Here is a 16,418-nt window from a genome sequence, read left to right as displayed (position 1 = left end):
TGTGCAGTTGATCATGGACATTGCCCACCATAGGATTCAGTTTTATACAGTCCCATCTTTTGATCTCCAACTTTCCTTCTGATGACATATATTACTCTGAGCTTCCCCTTTCCACCTCATTCACGCACCATTCGGCACTGTTAGTTATTCTCACATCTTGCTACCAACACCTCTGTTCATTTCCAAACATTTAAGTTCATCCTAGTTGAACATTCTGCTCATACTAAGCAACCGCTCCCCATTCTTAAGCCTTGTCCTATATCTTGGTACCTTATATTTCATGTCTATGAGTTTACATATTATAGTTAGTTCCTATCAGTGAGACCCTGCAATATTTATCCTTATGTGTCTGGCTTATTTCACTCAGTATATTGCCCTTGAGGTTTTGTCATCAACCCATTTTTTTTTTTTTAATATGGTTTTGTTCACCGTGCATTCCATCCTAAGTAAGTAATCGATGGTTCTCTGTATGGTCATATATTTGTGTGTTCACCACCTTCACCACTATCTATATAAGGGCATCTACATTTCTTCAGCAAGGCAGGAGGGAGAGTCAAAGAAGGTAGAGAGGCAAAAGAAAGAGGAAAAAAAATGACAGCTAGGAAGCAGCAAAAGGAAAAATAACCTTAAATCAAAGTAGAGTAAAGAGTCAGATAACACCACCAATGTCAAGTGTCTAATATGCCTCCCCTTTCCCCTCCTCTTATCTGCATTTACCTTGGTATACAGCCTTTGTTACATTAAAGGAAGCATAATACAATGATTCTGTTAGTTAGTCTCTAGTTTACGTTGATTGTATCCCTCCCCAGTGCCTCCCCATTTGTAACACCTTGCAAGGTTGATATTTGCTTGTTCTCCCTCGTAAAAGAACGTTTGTACATTTTATCACAATTGTTGAATACTCTAGATTTCACCAAGTTACACAGTCCCAGTCTTTATCTTTTCTCCTTTCTTCTGGTGTGTCACATGCTCCCAACCTTCCTCTCTCAACCGTATTCATAGTTATCTTTGTTCAGTGTACTTATGTTGCTGTGCTACCATCTCCCAAAATTGTGTTCCAAACCACTCACTCCTGTCTTCTCCTGTCACTCTGTAGTGCTCTCTTTAGTATTTCCTGTAGGGCGGGTGTCTTGTTCACAAAGTCTCTCATTGTCTGTTTGTCAGAAAATACTTTGAGCTCTCCCTCATATTTGAAGGACAGTTTTGCTGGATATAGGGTTCTTGGTTGGTGGTTTTCCTCTTTCAGTATCTTAAATATATCACACCACTTCCTTCTTGCCTCCATGGTTTCTGCTGAGAGATCCACACATAGTCTTATTAAGCTTCCTTTGTATGTGATGGATTGCTTTTCTCTTGCTGCTTTCAGGATTCTCTCTTTGTCTTTGACATTTGATAATCTTCTTATTAATTGTCTTTGCGTAGGCCTATTCAGATCTAGTCTGTTTGGAGTACGCTGCACTTCCTGGATCTATAATTTTATGTCTTTCATCAGAGATGGGAAATTTTCATTGACTGTTTCCTCTATTATTGCTTCTGCCCCTTTTCCCTTCTCTTCTCCTTCTGGGACACCAGTGATAACGTACATTCTTGTACTTTGTTTCATCCTTAATTTCCTGGAGATGTTGCTCATATTTTTTCATTCTTTTCTCCATCTGTTCCTTTGTGTGTAGGCTTTCAGGTGTTTTTTTCTCCAGTTCTTGAGTGTTTTCTTCTGCCTCTTGAGATCTGCTGTTGTATATTTCCATTGTGTCTTTTGTCTCTTGTGTTGTGCCTTTCATTTCCATAGATTCTACTAGTTGTTTTTTTGAACCTTCGATTTCTGCCTTATGTATATCCAGTGTTTTCTGTACAGCCTCTATCTCTTTTGCGAAATATTCTCTAAAGTTTTTGAATTGATTTAGCATTAGTTGTTTAAATTCCTGTATCTCAGTTGAAGTTATGTTTGTTCCTTTGACTGGACCATAACTTCGTTTTTCTTAGTGTAGGTTGTAATTTTCTGTTGTCTAGGCATGGTTCCCTTGGTTACCCCAATCAGGTTTTCCCAGACCAGAACAAGCTCAGGTCCCAGAGGGAAGAAATATTCAGTATCTGGTTTCCCTGAGGGTGTGTCTTAGAAAATTGGTACACCCTGTGATGCCTCAGGTCACTGTACTTTTCTGCCCAGCAGGTGGCGCCTGTTAGCCTATAATTCTTGACTGGTGTGAGGAGGTGTGGCCGTGTTCCCCCAGGCTCTGGGGTCTGGTTCTGAATGGAAAGGGCCCCACCCCTTTCCTCTTAGAGAAGGTAGACCCCCTCGGGGGAGGTCATTAGCATTTCAATGGTCTCTCTCTCTCTGCTTGTGCTATCTCCACCCTTCTCTGAGTCACAGCACTGGGAACTGAAAATGGCTGGGGCTTTCTCCACTGAGCGGAAGGAGAAATAGATAGTCCCCTTCAGACCTAGTCCAAGGTGACCGACCCTCCGGCTCTCCAAGGTCATTCGTTACCCAAAGCCTCTGTCTGTTTTTTGGGGATTCGTACCTGTAGTGAGCAGTTGACACTCGCTACTTAAAACCTCAGTTGGAGCTCAGCTGAGCTATATTCACTTGCTGGGAGAAAGCTTCTCTCTGGCACCACGAGGCTTTGCAGCTCGGGCTATGGGGGAAGGGGTCTCACGACTTGGATCCGCAGGTTTTACTTACAGATCTTATGCGGTGATCTCGGGCATTCCTCCCAATTCAGGTTGGTGTATGATGAGTGGATGGTCTTGTTTGTCCCCCTGCAATTATTCTGGATTATTTACTAGTTGTTTCTCGTTTTTTTTTTAGTTGTTCCAGGGGGACTACTTAGCTTCTACTCCTCTCTATGCCGCCATCTTCCCTCTCTCCTCCAAAACCACCCATTTTTAACACCTTGCAGGGTTGACATTCATTTGTTCTCATGTAAAAACATATTTGTACATGTTATCACAGTTGTTGAGCACTCTAGGTTTCACTGAGTTATACAGTCCCAGTCTTAATCTTTCCTCTTTCCTTCTGATGTCCCACATGCTCCTAACCTTCCTCTTTCAACCATACTCACAATCATCTTTGTTCAGTGTACTTAGATTGTTGTGCTACTGTCACCCAAAATTGTGTTCCAAACCTCTTACTCCTGTCTTTTCATATCTGTCTGTGGTGCTCCCTTTAGTATTTCCTGTAGAGCAAGTATCTTGTTCACAAACTCTGTCATTGTCTGTTTGTCAGAGAATATTTTAAACTCCTCCTCATATTTGAAGGACAGTTTTGCCAGGTAGAGGGTTTTTGGTTGGTGGTTTTTCTCTTTTGGTACCTTAAATATATTGCACCACTTCCTTCTTGCCTCCATGGTTTCTACTGAGAAATCTGCACATAGTCTTATCAAGCTTCCTTTGTATGTGATGGCTTGCTTTTCTCTTTCTGCTTTCAGGATTCTCTCTTTGTCTTTGACATTTGATAATCTGATTATTACATGTCTTGGAGTAGGTCTATTCAGATCTATTCTGTTTGGGTTTTGCTGCACTTCTTGGGTCTGTAATTTTATGTCTCTTAAGAGATGGGAAATTTTCAGTGATTAGTTCCTATTATTGCTTCTGCCCCTTTTCCCTTCCTTTTCTCCTTCTGGGACACCCATGACACATACATTCAAGTGCTTCATATTGTCGTTCAGTTCCCTGAGATGTTGCTCATATTTTTCCTTTTTTTTTTCTGTTTTTTTTTGTGTGTAGGATTTCAGATGTCTTGTTCTCCAGTTCCTGAAAGTTTTCTTCTGCCTCTTGAAATCTGCTGTTGTATGTCTCCATTGTTTTTCATCTGTTGTGTTGTGCCTTTCATGTCCATAGATTCTATCAGTTGTTTTTTCAAACTTTCAATTTCTTCCTTATGTTCACCCAGTATTTCTTCAATCCTTCATCTATTTTACCATATCTTCCCTGAACTCGTTGACTTGGGTTTTGATTGATTTAGCATATTTATTTGAAAAACTTTGATTGTTTCCTTAAAGTGAAACAATATCTCATCTGTTTCTCAATTGAGATGTAAGTTTGTTTCTTTGACTGGGCCATATCTTCATTTCTCGTAGTTTAGTTGTAGGTTTTTGTTGTTTAGGCATCTGTTTTCCTTGATTACCCCAGTCAGATTTTCCCAGACCAGGCGGGCTTGGCTCTCAGAATGGGACCATATTCAGTGTCAGGTTCCCCTGGGGGTATTCTTACAAGATTGACAGATTTTCCTGTGGGTCGTCTACCTGCTGTGCTTATCCTAACCTGCCCAGCAGGTGGCACCTTTCAGCCTGTTGCTCCTGACTGGTGAAAATAGGTGTTGCCCCTTTGATTCTCAGCTTAGGTTGTTTCTGTTTTGACTGTTTTCCCCCAGGCCCTGGGGTCTGAGTTCTGAAGGGAGCGCAAACACTAGAGCTGGGCCCCACCTCCTTCCTCTTAGAGAAGATACACCCCCTAGGGAGTTTTCTTCTGCATTTGAATTACTCCATTGTTTCTCTAACTCTGTTAACTCCACCTCTTGTCTGGGTCAGAGCACTGTGAACTGAAAATGGCTGAGGCTTTCTTCACTGAGCCACTCAGGTTGAGAGAGAGAAAAATGGAAAGAAAGCCCCTTTTCAAAGCCAGTCTGCAGCCCCCCATTTTCGCCCATTGGTCAGAGAGAGCACCCGGTCTTCTGGGCTCCCTTTCTGGCTCTCTAAGGTCAGTCATCTCTAAAACCCTCTGTATTTTTTTTGTTAATTAATTTTTTTTTTCTCTCAGCCCCGCCTCCTCTCCACTGGGAGCAACCTCGGTATTTTGCTGCTTGCTGGGGGTTTATCTGTGTTTGCAGCTTGTATTCAGCAGTCCACATTTGTTAATTAAAACCCCAGTTGGAGCTAGGTTGTGCTATATTCACTGGCTCCAGAAATGCTGTTTTCTCCCACATTGAGGTCTTGAAGCTCTACTTGCCTTGGGGGAAGGGGGCTCCAGGCACAGTCCTGTGATCTCAGCCATTCTACCCAATCCAGGTTGGTGTACTATGTGTGGACAGTCACAGTTGTCCCCCAGCAGTTGTTCCAGATTATTTACTAGTTGTTCCTGTTGTTTATTAGCTGCTTCAGGGGACTAACTAAATTCCACACCTCTCTATGCTGCCATCTTGCCCCTCCTCCATGTACAAGGTTTTGAGTAGATGCATGTTTCCATTTCTGTTGGGTATATACCTAGGAGTGCAATTAGTGGGTCATATGGTAACTCTATGCTTAACTTTTTGAGGAACTGTCAAACTGTTTTACAAAGTGGCTGCACTATTCCTTTTCTGTCAGCAATTTATGGGGGTTCTGGTTTCTCTGCATCTTCAACAGTCCTTTTATCTTATCACTTTGGTGATATCCTTTGCTGCTCTCTGGAGCCTCCTTATGCATTAGGAGGAGCTGGAGGGAGGGGGATAGGAACTAATGATGCTGTCACTACTCCGCATGCATTTCCATAGCCCAGAGCTAGGGAGAGTGGGGATCTGCTGATTTTCACTGCTGCTGAATGTACCAGAATAGTTCTTCTTGCCCAGGAAGCTAGGAGAGATGGGACCTGCCAGTTAGCTGTCTGTCCTGCTGGAGCAGCTCTCCTGCAATACAGAACTATACAGGAATAGGGGACTGCCTTCTTCAGCTGCCCTGCCTGGATCTTCCCTACACAGAGAGTCGGGGATGGAAAACAAGCAGTATAGACTTTTGGTAGTACAGAACTGTGGAATATGGGATTTGCTGATATTTACCAGACGTCCAATCCACCAGGAATAGCTCTTCTACCCCATTGGGGGTATGGGAGCTGATACTTGGCCATTAAACCCCTGAAATGGTTCTTAAGTGTATAGCTTGGGAGAACAGTTGTAGTCTCTAGCTCAAATGCCATGGCCATCCACTGTTCTTACTAAGTTCCCATGGATTTTATTAAATAAAAGCTTCTCAGTTTGTAGTGAGCACTTTGATTAATCTCCGGAGACTGAATGTTTGTCTTCGCTAATTTTGACCAACTTAATAGTTGTCTCTCTGGGAGAAAAGTTTCCCTGAGCTCCTCATACCATCATTCTAGAAGTCCTGCCTCTTGTCTTTTTTTTTTTTTTTTTAACTTTTTATTTTGGAATAATTTCAAACTTAGAGGACTGTTACAAAAACAATACAGAACAAATACAGAGAACTCCAATAGATCCACTATCCAGATACCAGATTCACCGACTTCAGATATTTTGCCATGTTTGTTATATCTGTCTGTCTGTTTTCTAAAAATTTGAGAGTGAGTTATATACATCATGCCCTTTGAACACTTAATACTTCCATGTATACTAAGAACAATGATATTCGCTTATGTAACCTCATTAAGTACATTTATCAAGTTAAAGAAATTTAACATTGATATAAGGCATAATCTGTATTCTCTTAAGATTGGTTTTTAAACTAGAATTACTATTTGATACCAGTTTTCAGCCCTCGGTTTACTTTAACACATTTTAATAAAAACGATAATATATATGTTTAACAAATGGCTTGAGAAACATCGAAACAGCCTACCTTTTACAGTGAACATTATTTTAGGAGCCTCGAAACTTTCTTTTCCTTAATCCTTTAAACTAGATTTGCTAATGGTCGTTCTACTGGGCTGATTTTGGACAGTGGAGCCACTCATACCACTGCAATTCCAGTCCACGATGGCTATGTCCTTCAACAAGGTAAATGCATTTAACCAGAGTATAATGAGATGATTTTAAATGTCATGAAACACAGATAATGTAATAAAACATTAGACTGTGGAAGCATAGATAGCTGCCAAATAGTGTCTTGTGTGTGTGTGAGTGTGTAGTATGTATATGTATATTAAAATCTTTAGATATAAGGATTTGGTATATAAAGTCATACTGAGAAGTATGACTTCATTCATACTTTGAGGGATAGTTCAGTTAATTCTACTTAAAATATATATATATGTAAACACACAGGAAATTTGTCCCAAGGAATTTGGACTTAATGCTCTCTTAGCCTTGTTTAATTTGTTTCATAGGCATTGTGAAATCCCCTCTTGCTGGAGACTTCATTACTATGCAGTGCAGAGAACTCTTCCAAGAAATGAATATAGAATTGATTCCTCCATATATGATTGCATCAAAAGTAAGTAAGGATTGAATTTTGTTTGTGGAATTTATCTCCAACTCCCTATCCCCAGGTTGTAAACTCTTAACCCATTAGTGCTTTTTTTTTTTTTTTTAATGCAAGTTTATTGAGATATATTCACAAACCATACAAACCATCCTAAGTATACAGTCCATGGCTCATAGTATCATCACATAGTTGTGCATACATCCCCGTCATCAATTTTAGAACATTTTCATTACTCCAGAAAATAAAAATAAAAAAACCCCCAAATCCTCCCATACTCTGTAAAGCCCCTCTATTATTAGCACATGCTTTTTGTACTCTCAGGAAGCTGTTCGTGAAGGATCTCCAGCAAACTGGAAAAGGAAAGAGAAGTTGCCACAGGTTACAAGGTCATGGCACAATTATATGTGTAATGTAAGTAACATTTATTCTTTTCAGTAGAATGGTATAGGCTTTCAGTCCTTGAATAGAATATGGGCACTTTCTATTTTTGAGCTCTATGTTTTTAATGATATTTTACAAACAAAAATTTAAAAAGAGCTTACTCAGGATACTTTTATACTCACCAAGAAAGTATATTTACAAATTGATACAGATATTCGATTTGTATACTCTGGTGAGTATACAACCTGGAAGGAATTTTGGTTTTGGGGTGGAAACAAGCATTATTCTGTTCTCTAATAACCTTTACATCTTTTGACTAAGAACATAGTGTTAGTCTGTGTTTGTGACTTGTTAGTATGGCTCAGTTATATTCTCTTTCCTAGTATTAGTTAGTTAGTTTCCTAGTATTAGTATACTCTTTCCTAGTATATGTTATTGTTTGTAGGGGGGATCTGATGAGGTATTTTCTTTACTAGAAATCTGTCTCTGAACATGTGACTAACATGGGGAGAAGTTAGTAAAACAACCTCACATACCACACATCCATGTTAATTTCTAATAATAAAAGGATACAGAAATCATTTATTATGGCAAGGATACAACCTGTTTGATAGTTGGCAAAATTCTTAGGATTCCTAAAAATTTTTTCTAGATAATTAGACATGTTTTTCCTTGGCAGCCACAGGTCATAGGTGTGTTTCACAGCAAACATTTTTGACTTTTACACTATATGCAATGATGAAAAGTTATATAAGATGGGCTATAAATGTGCTTGGGTGTCTATTCAGGTAATGAAGTCTTATAAAATTAAGCTCATTTTTAAGGAAAAAATTGTGTTCTGAAACTGGATTTATTATGCAGGACTGTGGTACAAAGGTACCCAGTTGTTTTTATCTCATGTCATTGTTCCGTACCTGTTGTAATTTAAATGTTGTATCATTTGGTTTCTAACACTTGGGTTTCTTGATACAGAGTCCTTGCTGGGTAGATTTATATCCTTGAAGTGACTTACTTTTCCAGAAACTTGGTCCAGTTTCATTCAGAAAAGTATTTTAAATATGTTACTTAAGTATAGATTGCAAAGACAAATCTCAGTAGCCTTATTTATTAAACTTTTTTTATCCATAGTGTGTTATCCAGGATTTTCAAGCTTCAGTACTTCAAGTATCTGATTCAACTTATGATGAACAGTATGTTTTCTTATATTGTCTACAAGACTTATAATTAAATAGCTAATTAAAACCTTCGTACCAATCCTTTTGAAAACTATATACAGTTGATCCTCGTTATTCATAGATTATGTATTTGTGAATTTGCCTACACTCTAAAATTTATTTGTAAACCTCGAATCAGTATTCAACACTTGTGCAATTATTCACAGACATATGCAGTACCTGTGAAAAATTTGAGTCACCCAACATGACATGCACATTCTCTGCTGAGGTTGAACTAGGTAATGCTCCGCCTTGTTTAGGCCCTTGTACTGGAAACAAGTATCCTTTTTGTGGTATATTTAGTGCCATTTGTTTTGTATTTTTTTGCTTTTTGTTGGTGATTTTGTGTTTTAAAATGGTCTCCATGTATAGTGCTGAAGTGCTTTCCAGTGTTCCTGAGTACAAAAAGGCTGTGTTTTGCCTCAGAGAGAAAATATAAGCCTCTTTTGGGCATGAGTGAGAGAGTTATAGTGCTGTTGGCCATGAGTTCCATGTTAATGAATCAACAAGATAAATAAGTTGTCTTTAAAGAGAAACACACATAAAACAAGGTTAGATCAGTTGATGAACATGTTATTGCCATAGGCTCACAATAACCTAAACTTGTATTTCCCCTAGGAATAATAGTTCAGTGTTCATGGCAACTTTATAGAACATAATTACCATGAATAACGAGAATTGATTGTACTTAATAAATGAGCTTATTTTTCATTTATGTTAAAAGATGTAATCATGATTTTTGAATGGGGAGGAAAGGATATGTTTGTTTAGTTAAAAATAAATTTGTAGAATATGCTTACTGGCCTAAAGGTATAAAGTTATGCTAAGATATACTGAGTAATGTTTTAAAATAAAATATTCTCACTCTGATTTCTTACAATTTGATGATTCCTTAGTAGTTTATAGTTTTGAAGAGAATTGTTTTTGTCTTTTAAGATTGATTAATATATTTTCAGAGTAGCTGCACAGATGCCAACTGTTCACTATGAATTCCCCAATGGCTATAATTGTGATTTTGGTGCAGAACGGCTAAAGATTCCTGAGGGACTGTTTGACCCTTCTAATGTAAAGGTATGAAAGCTTATTTCATAATTAGTCCAGATTTTCCTATTTATGTAAAGATCTTGTGTAATTTATAAAGCCTGAATAAGACTGACTAAATTTTTTTGGATATGCTTTATTGTATCAGCTTCTTATGTGTGACTCATTTTATTTGTTGTAGGGTTTATCAGGAAATACAATGCTGGGAGTCAGTCATGTTGTCACCACAAGTGTTGGAATGTGCGATATTGATATCAGACCAGTAAGTGCCATAGTCCTATAAAGGTATCTTTTAGGTCAGTAAAATGTGCCCAGATCATGTTTGGGTTAGCAACTTTGATTTTTGAATTTGAGGTCTGTATTATAACAGTATATGTAAAAAGATCAAGTGCTAGAAAAGGAAAAGCAAAATTAGAGCTGTGCTGTCTTGTCTGGTTTTAGTGGCTACTATCCGCTTGTGACTTTTTTTTTTTTTTTTTTAATTCAGTTTTATTGAAATATATTCACAAACCATACAGTCATCCATGGTATACAATCAACTGTTCACAGTATGATCATATAGTTATGCGTTCATCACCACAATCTATTTCTGAACATTTTCCTTACATCAGAAAGAATCAGAATAAGAATAAAAAATAAAAGTGAAAAGAGAATACCCAAACCATCCCCCCATCCCACCCTATTTGTCATTTAGTTTTTACTCCCATTTTTCTACTGATTTTTTTTCAATTTTTTAACTTTGTTTATCAAAAAATTAAAAACAAACAGGCAAACAACAACCAAAAAACCCCACAACATTTCAAACAAAGCAATGGATTAAGGAAAACAAATAACCTAAAATAACTACTTTGCTTCCAATATGTTCCTACCATACCCCAAGAAAATTAATAAACCATGTCCAAACAGAGGAGTAAGAAAAACAAATAATCTAAAATAACTACATTGCTTCCAACATGTTCCTACCATACCCCAAGAAAATTAACAACCCCTAAGAAAACAAAGGAATAAGAGAAAAAAAAACCTAAAATAACTCTATTGCTTCCAACATGATCTTACTATATCCAAGAAAGTTTACAAACCATAATCATTCCTGAGCATTCCCATAACATTGAGATTACCCTCCATAGTTTATCTGTTCTTATTAGATTATCATTCCCCCTCCACTAATTGGTATCTCTAGGTCCCCTACATTCTACAGTATAAAACATTGTACATTTTTCACAGAATTCACATTAGTGGTAACATACAATATGTCTCTTTTTGTGCCTGGCTTATTTTGCTCAGCATTATGTCTTTTTTTTTTTTTTTTTTTGTAATCTTCATTTTATTGAGATATATTCATATACCACACAGTCATACAAAACAAATCGTACTTTCGATTGTTCACAGTACCATTACATAGTTGTACATTCATCACCCAAATCAATCCCTGACACCTTCATTAGCACACACACAAGAATAACAAGAATAATAATTAGAGTGAAAAAGAGCAATTGAAGTAAAAAAGAACACTGGGTACCTTTGTCTGTTTGTTTCCTTCCCCTATTTTTCTACTCATCCATCCATAAACTAGACAAAGTGGAGTGTGGTCCTTATGGCTTTCCCAATCCCCTTGTCACCCCTCATAAGCTACATTTTTATACAACTGTCTTCGAGATTCATGGGTTCTGGGTTGTAGTTTGATAGTTTCAGGTATCCACCACCAGCTACCCCAATTCTTTAGAACCTAAAAAGGGTTGTCTAAAGTGTGCGTAAGAGTGCCCACCAGAGTGACCTCTCGGCTCCTTTTGGACGCTTGTGACTTTTTAAATTTAAAGTAATTAAAATAAATAAACTTCAGTGGCTAGCATCTACTGTCTTAGGTAGCACAGATGTAGAACATTTCCATTATCACAGAAAGTCTGTTTAGACAGTGCTGCTCTAGAGATTTCCTAAAACATGACAAACCAAAATATGTATTGTTGGTGATTTTTGTTGTATAGAGAACAGCTTTACTTCTACTTCTGTTTTTCACGAAGGTGTGGTTTAAACTATGTGTATGACTTCTACGTGGAATCTATTTTAGATGATTTTACCTTCATATATTTTGTGCTTTGACAAGTTTTATATTATGTATTATATTCATTATTAGATTGATGATATCTTATTTAAATCCTAGATTCAGCTTGTGGCCCGCATATATTGCCCTTAATTTTTTTTGAGTTCATTTATTTGCTTAGAGCATGGTGCCAACAGCTAAGGGTGGTCAAAAACTATGTTATTCACGAAAGACATGTAAGTGGCTGTATATAGTGATCTTTATTTTAGCCAATAACCTAGCAGGCATGTGCTCCTTCTAGGAGGATCATGGTACAAGTATAGGATTTTTCAGTGCAAATCCGAGGCCACTTTTGGAGGAAGGCAATTGAAGTACTTTTACTGTAAAAGAGTGATAACTTTTTGTAGATGCAATTTCTCCTTTTAACTAATGTTGATTGCAGAGGAGATGCTTTTATATTTCATTTTCTCTTTCAGAATTGAGATGATTCTGACATTTCGAATAAGTTTGTTAAATAATATGAACTTAGCCCCTAAAAAAGCAGGCTGACATTTAACTTTCTGAGGCATACATGCAAATTAGAAGTAAATATTAGTAATTTAATTTTTATTTGGGAAGGCTTCAGCATGTGTATTTTGAAAAAGCACCCATGTGGTTCTGATGTATACCCTTGCCAAAGAGCAAGGTAGCAGTTTTGGCTAGGAATATCTTAGAGTATGTGCTATGACATTATCTGTCATAATCATAAAACAATCTCATTGTATAATTTGAAATACCATAACTTCCAGATAAGCATTCTAAGATGAAGTCATTATAAAATGTACCTCTAACTAACTAAATATTGGCAGCTCTCTGCCAAAAAACTATGACTGGGTTTTAGAATAATTGTTTTAAGTTAATGGTTCTTAAATATTCATGGACGTTGGAATCATCTAGAGAGCCTTAAATAAACTAATGAAAACTTTGCCTGGATCCCATCTCCAGAGATTTTTATTTAATTGGCTACAGGCATTGGTGTTTTAACAGTTTCCCAGAGGAAATTGTGCAGCCAGGTTTGAGAACCACTGCATTAATTTACTATACAGAGTTTACTTCTGTATAATCACTTCTATAGAAGTAAAAAGTTTTCTAGAAAAGAATGAAAGGGAAAACTAAAGTAGAGGTCATGGTTTTGATTTCTTTGTAGTTGTATTTAAAACTGTGGAAACATTTCAAACTAATTTATTTTTCTTATTTTTTGTCCTAGGGTCTCTATGGCAGTGTGATAGTGGCAGGAGGAAACACACTAATACAGAGCTTTACTGATAGGTTGAACCGAGAGCTGTCTCAGAAAACTCCCCCTGTAAGTTTTGTGTTTCAGTAGTAATTTTCAGTTATATGTGTTCCCATTGACGGTATAATTTTATAGGTAAGTGTTTATTTTTCACTAGATTGATTATATTTTGTGCCTGGCAATATTACTTTTATTTATCAGATTTTCCTAGATGACATTTGTTGGTTCCTCTTGCACTATTTCAGTCTTACTTTATTTATTGATTCCATACTTAAGTGCCTATAGTTTCATGCTAGGCACTAGGGATACAAGATATAGTCCCTGCCTACCGAGGGCTCAGTCTACTAGGATGAATAGATGTGCAAACATGACTGTAATGTGCTACATACTTCAGTATCCCATGAACTGGGTGCTTTTGGAAATATTATGAAGCAAACACTCAACTCCCTAGGAGTATCTCAGGACAGCTTCATGAAGAAGCTGTTGTTTGAAAGAATAAATAGTAGGGTAAGTGGTTAGCAATTCATAAAGGGTCATTCAGGTAGAGGGAATAGTTTATGCAAAAGTATGAAGGGAAGATTGTATGTTCAAAGTAGTTGGCTTATAGTCTGTGCAAGGGAAGGAGTGAGAATAGTATGTATGTCTGGGCAAGTTGGATGGGTGCCAGGTCATGTTTTATAATAAGGAGTAGTTTGGATTTATCCAAAGATGATAATAAACTTACAGGATAAAATTTGGCAGAGGACTGATGAGCTCATACATTTGTTTTAAGAAGATTATTGGGAACACTGTAATAACTTCTAATCTGAAAGAATAGAAGAACCTGGTTTGGAGAGAAGGTAATTTATGTGGTAACCTCAGAAACAAAGTAGCAGATATAATCATTAAATTTTGAAACTTGTATCAGATGGTTATTTGTAAGTTGTTCTGCACTAAATACTAAGTTAAAAAAAAAACCTTAGAAATTACATGGGCCCAAACAGGATAGAATTTGTATATTTCTTAGTCTTGGTTTCCCATATAAAGGAATGTTTTATATATGCCATATTTGGTAGCTACCTTGTATCATAATCAAAAGTGATATTTAAATATAGATATAAGTACAAGATTGACATCTACTTTACCATATTCTTGGAGATATATTCTGGTCTAGAACTAATCACTAGATTTCATAGAATCTCTGAATAATGAATACAGTCATGGGCTTTGTCCAGGGTGCTGGTCAAGACAAGTTAGATACTGTCCTTGTCCTTTAGGAGGCAATTTAAAAAACAACAATAAAATAATAGAAAAAAGAAAAATTCCATTGTTAGAGATATTGATTAGTTCCTCAATTACAAAAATCCATGTTCACCCTTCCTGCGCCCGGCATCCCCTCCATCTTCATTACCATACTCTGCTCCAACACACACACACACATTTATTTCACTGTGAATAAAGACACAACCTGTGTTCATATACAGAAATTGTAAAGTACCAATAACTTGAGAACTGTCCCCGGGGTTGATTCCTAGGTGGGGAGGGGAAAAAATCTCTTGGTACAGGAAGTGTGATAAGGGACAGTACTGAGCCATAAAATAATGTTTACCAAAAGAGAGTGTGAGTTCAAAACAAAAACACTAATTTGGAAGGAAAGCAGTGTGAATAACTTACCAAAGATCTGATGACTAGACTGAGTTTTGATTTGGAAAGGAGTGGGGTGTGACCCAAGAGATGAGGGATTAGGATAGCATGAAGACCTAAAGAGGCAGTTAGGGGAGGACAACAGAAAGGGAGGCAGGTTCCAACAATTATACTTACAAAGGGTTGGGGTGAAGATGAAAAGAAATGTATGACAAACCTACCGGTTTCCTGAAGTGTTGAGTACATGTTGCTCTTATAAGATATAAATTGTGAGTGCCACACTTTTTAGTATGCAGTTTTCTTAAGTTTATATAATTTATTTTCTTTTCTCATGTTATAAAGGCTGTAAAGTACTTTAAAAAAGTAACTCTAACCTATGCCTCCTCCTACCCAGTTTTTGTAAAATTAACATGTTTAGTCAGAGTTTGAACTACAGTAAACCATTAAGAAGTCATCAAAATGGAATTACCCAAGTTGTATCCCTTACTAGTGCTTATTTTTCTTTATTTTAGAGTATGCGGTTGAAACTGATTGCAAATAATACAACAGTGGAACGAAGGTTTAGTTCATGGATTGGTGGCTCCATTTTAGCTTCTTTGGTCAGTGAACTACTTTGTTGAAGATTCTTACTGAATGGTTTAACTTACTTAAACATACCATTAAAAATACTAAATTTATTAAAAATCCTGTAATTCCAGCATATATCAATGGTTGTATTTATAGTTTATATATCACATGAATGGAGGGCCTAATAAGAATCCTAGTTTTACATGTTCTAATATAACAGAATTCCTCACTGCCTTATTCGTGGATAGAGGTGGAAATCTGTTAACTTATTCATGCTTCTAATAATGCTACTCCCATTGGCACTGGTCAGGATTTGTCTGCAACACGTTAAAAATCAAATTGTTCCTTCTTGGGTCCTGGTTGCTCCCTGGCCTGTTAGTGAGGTAATTGCCAGGAATTGCTTCTTGGTGCAAATGGTGAAGTCATGGTGATGGGTCTTAGATGTTGCTTAGACTGGTGCCTGCATTGATAAGGAGAAAAAGTCTTTGTATTTATCTGCACCCCAGACTCGGAGCATTATCCCTTTCCCCTCAGAGCAGCCAAAGTGTATGTCTCTTAAGTTCTCAGGCTTAGTATTAGGCTAGTAAATGCCTGTAACTTTTTGCTTAGCAGTCTTATTTGTTGTCCATTTATGCATTTTTTTGTCTATGTTCTATTTCCATCTCTTAATAGATCTGAGAATCAAAACTGGATACGATATATGGACCCATTTGAATACAGTTAATCATAGTGAATGTCTCCTACTTACATGTCCTATTAATGTAGTCCAGCTTCCTTCTTCCTTTGGCCATTTTCTTCCTTTCTTCACCTTATTTTATATATATATGTGTGTGTGTGTGTGTGTATATATATATATATATATATATTATAATGCTTGTGTACTATCCCTTGTGGACTTGCAAAACTGCATCCTGATTCTCATGAGTACTTTTGAGTTCTAAATGTAACCATTAATCCAGTACTGGAACATTTTTAAAATTCTCTACTAGGATCAAGCTGTCCCACAATTTCTGTTGTTACCTTAGGTTAACAAGCCATTATAGCTAAACCCTCGTCTTCCTTGACAGCCATTTTCTAAATCTTCATGACAGTGCCACAGGTATAGAAGGATCTAATTTTGTTTCTGACCTTTTAAAGGCAAGTTAAATAGTGTC

General features: G+C 37.0%; 1 protein-coding gene across 1 annotated transcript in view; it reads left to right on the top strand.

The window, feature by feature from the left end:
- Window positions 1–16,418, top strand: part of ACTL6A (actin like 6A) — a 39,996-nt gene that overhangs the window by 22,924 nt on the left and 654 nt on the right. Inside the window, exons 6-13 of the mRNA XM_037840062.1 lie at window positions 6,606–6,700; window positions 7,030–7,136; window positions 7,449–7,538; window positions 8,637–8,698; window positions 9,679–9,793; window positions 9,945–10,025; window positions 13,048–13,143; window positions 15,210–15,296. Of these exons, the coding sequence (XP_037695990.1) occupies window positions 6,606–6,700; window positions 7,030–7,136; window positions 7,449–7,538; window positions 8,637–8,698; window positions 9,679–9,793; window positions 9,945–10,025; window positions 13,048–13,143; window positions 15,210–15,296 (733 nt within the window). The remainder of the gene's footprint in view (window positions 1–6,605; window positions 6,701–7,029; window positions 7,137–7,448; window positions 7,539–8,636; window positions 8,699–9,678; window positions 9,794–9,944; window positions 10,026–13,047; window positions 13,144–15,209; window positions 15,297–16,418) is intronic.

This window comes from Choloepus didactylus, chromosome 1 (assembly GCF_015220235.1).
Source record: "Choloepus didactylus isolate mChoDid1 chromosome 1, mChoDid1.pri, whole genome shotgun sequence".
NCBI lineage: Eukaryota > Metazoa > Chordata > Mammalia > Pilosa > Megalonychidae > Choloepus > Choloepus didactylus.
This window is presented reverse-complemented; position numbering and strand designations above follow the sequence as displayed.